The sequence below is a fragment of the Sinocyclocheilus rhinocerous genome, unplaced genomic scaffold (genome assembly GCF_001515625.1).
Source record: "Sinocyclocheilus rhinocerous isolate Xijiao unplaced genomic scaffold, SAMN03320098_v1.1 scaffold708, whole genome shotgun sequence".
Lineage (NCBI taxonomy): Eukaryota > Metazoa > Chordata > Actinopteri > Cypriniformes > Cyprinidae > Sinocyclocheilus > Sinocyclocheilus rhinocerous.
This window is the reverse complement of record NW_015635523.1, coordinates 1,435,905-1,438,585: the sequence shown is the minus strand read 5'-3', so window position 1 is coordinate 1,438,585 and position 2,681 is coordinate 1,435,905. Positions and strand designations below refer to the sequence as shown.

Genomic DNA, 2,681 nt, shown 5'->3' with positions numbered 1-2,681 from the left:
TTTAAAAGTTAACATAAAAATGGATTTGCAACAGATTTGGGGTTAAGATTTTTTTTGTTGTTGTTTGTTTGTCAAAGAAGTCTCTTATGCTCACCAAGTCTAATAAAAAAATATGCTAAAATGGTAATATTGTTTACAATTTAATGATTTAAAATATCTTTAGTTTTACATGATCCTTCAGAAATCATTCCAATTATGCTTATTTGGTGTGCACAAAATATTTCTCATTTTTATGAATGTTGAAAATATTGATATTTCATGGAAACATTGATACATTTTTATGATTTATTAACAACCAATGGACAGAACAAAGTTCCCAACCTACTTTTTTTTTTTTTTTTTGTCTTTCTTTCTTTTTTTCATTCATTCATTCAATTCATTTTCACTGTATGTCACAATTCAAAAGAAAATCTCTGTCGCTGCTTTCCCTTCATTGTGACTTTAAATGTGTGAAATGATCAGTAGACATTTCTAGGTCACTATTCAAATGTAAGCAAATTTGTGAACTTATCAGATGTTCTGGCTTCCACTGAAGCATATGATGCTTTGTATCATTCTCAAATCATGCACTTCATGCAGCTTGAGTGTTGCTATTAAAATGGAAAAAGAGTGACAAACCAAATAAGACACTTTAAAGATAACAAGATTTAAGTAAGTTTGAAGTAAACTTTTTTTATTTTGACTCCCGCTCAAATTGTTTTGATGATAACTAAAAAAATCTTGAATTAGAAAATGCAAAGGAACATGTTCACTTAGGACCACACTGTATCTGCTTAGAGTAATATTCATTACACAATATTTTCCCACATTGGATGGCCTTGATTAAATGGGCAAATGATGTCTATTTGATGTCTTATCAAATGATGTTTATTTCCTTGACCGGGTGAGATTTGTTAGCCCTTCATTATATGTAAACAAAAATAACAGCTGTATGAGTCACTCAGTTACATTAAAATTGTAGAAGTAGTATGTGTTGTGGCATCTCATTTGATTTCATTTGTCTACTTCAACCAAGTCTGGGTGGTTTAGTGACCTCTTGATGTTCCCTCTCTTCAGATTGAGGGTCTGATGGATGACATAGACTTCAAGGCAAAAGTGACTCGCTCTGAGTTTGAGGCCCTCTGCGAGGATCTGTTTGACAGAGTACCAGGACCTGTAAAAGAAGCTTTAGCTGCTGCTGAAATGACCATGGTGAGGAGCTAAATATTATGCCATTCGCTTTATACAGGTTTTCAAAATAGCTATGATTTAACAATAATCTGAAATACCTTTGTCAAACAGGATGAGATTGACCAGGTTATTTTGGTTGGAGGATCCACCAGGGTGCCCAGAGTGCAGGATGTGCTTCTTAAAGCTGTGGGAAAGTATGTTTTTTGCATTTTTAGTTTTTAATTTCCTAGTTTACCCCAGTAGTTGATACTTTTGATTGGCTGTCAATGGAAAAAGATGCTTCTAGGAGCTGAGTGGTGTAGTTACATCTTCAACCAGCAGGGGCAGACTGGGATAAGCTAACCAGCCAAACTAGTAGTTTAGGTTTGGTTCTTTCTTTGAACAAAATCAGAAGCATTAAAAAAAAAAACTTAACGCAGTTTCAACATCTAATACAATTAGCTTTTATTAACAACTGAATGGATGTTCTGAAATTGGTGCAGTTTCAGAAAATTCAGTTTGGTTTCACTTGATGTTCTTTTGTCTCCAGAGAGGAACTGAGCAAGAACATCAATGCAGATGAAGCTGCAGCAATGGGCGCCGTCTATCAGGCCGCTGCGCTCAGCAAAGCCTTTAAAGTCAAACCTTTCTTGGTCAGGGATGCAGCTGTGTTTCCCATACAGGTGAGATAACACAACACAAAGATTTTGTTCTTTTCAAGAATTAGATTTGTATTAATAGTCTTTACTTGGCCCTAACCAAGACCACTGAGATGTTTAATATAACAGACAATTAATCTGCATGTTTAATGGTCATACGTCAGTTCTCCGATGTTTTCTGTCTCCCTCCTTAGGTTGAGTTCAGTCGTGAGACAGAGGAAGAGGATGGCGTGAAGACCATGAAACACAACAAGCGCATCCTGTTTCAGAGAATGGCCCCGTATCCCCAGAGAAAAGTTATCACCTTTAATCGTTACATGGATGACTTTGTCTTCTACATCAATTATGGAGACCTCGGCTTCCTCAGTGAACAGGACCTGAAGTAAGTGACAGTTTTATTCACTCTGCTAATGTTCTGTTTTATTTGTTTACACTTTGTCAGAAACAGACTCAAGTTAATAATGTCAAACTAATCTTTCTTTCTTTCTTTCTCAGAGTGTTTGGATCTCAGAATCTGACGACGGTGAAACTGTCTGGAGTGGGCAGCAGCTTCACGAAACATTCAGATGCTGAATCCAAGGGCATCAAGGCTCATTTCAATATGGATGAAAGCGGGGTGCTAATTCTGGACCGGGTTAGTACTGGATTTTAGTTCATAATGATTCGTCAGATTAGTACAACTGTGAAGTTTTACTATTCCGGTAAGTGCTTAATAAGCCAGAAGAACTGAATTCTTGACTTTTTAGGTGGAGTCCGTATTTGAGACCATTGTGGAGGAGAAAGAGGAGGAGTCCACGCTTACCAGTAAGTTTTGAAAATGCCTAAAAATTGTATATGTATATAATGTGTGTGTGTCTGCTTCTCTCTTTACAT

At 36.3% G+C, this 2,681-nt stretch overlaps 1 protein-coding gene across 1 annotated transcript in view; it reads left to right on the top strand.

The window, feature by feature from the left end:
• The window catches only part of LOC107747001 (hypoxia up-regulated protein 1-like), a 9,669-nt gene that overhangs the window by 4,685 nt on the left and 2,303 nt on the right, over nucleotides 1–2,681 (top strand). Inside the window, exons 10-15 of the mRNA XM_016561384.1 lie at nucleotides 1,057–1,191; nucleotides 1,282–1,364; nucleotides 1,700–1,832; nucleotides 2,003–2,190; nucleotides 2,304–2,442; nucleotides 2,555–2,612. Coding sequence (XP_016416870.1) covers nucleotides 1,057–1,191; nucleotides 1,282–1,364; nucleotides 1,700–1,832; nucleotides 2,003–2,190; nucleotides 2,304–2,442; nucleotides 2,555–2,612 — 736 coding nt within the window. The remainder of the gene's footprint in view (nucleotides 1–1,056; nucleotides 1,192–1,281; nucleotides 1,365–1,699; nucleotides 1,833–2,002; nucleotides 2,191–2,303; nucleotides 2,443–2,554; nucleotides 2,613–2,681) is intronic.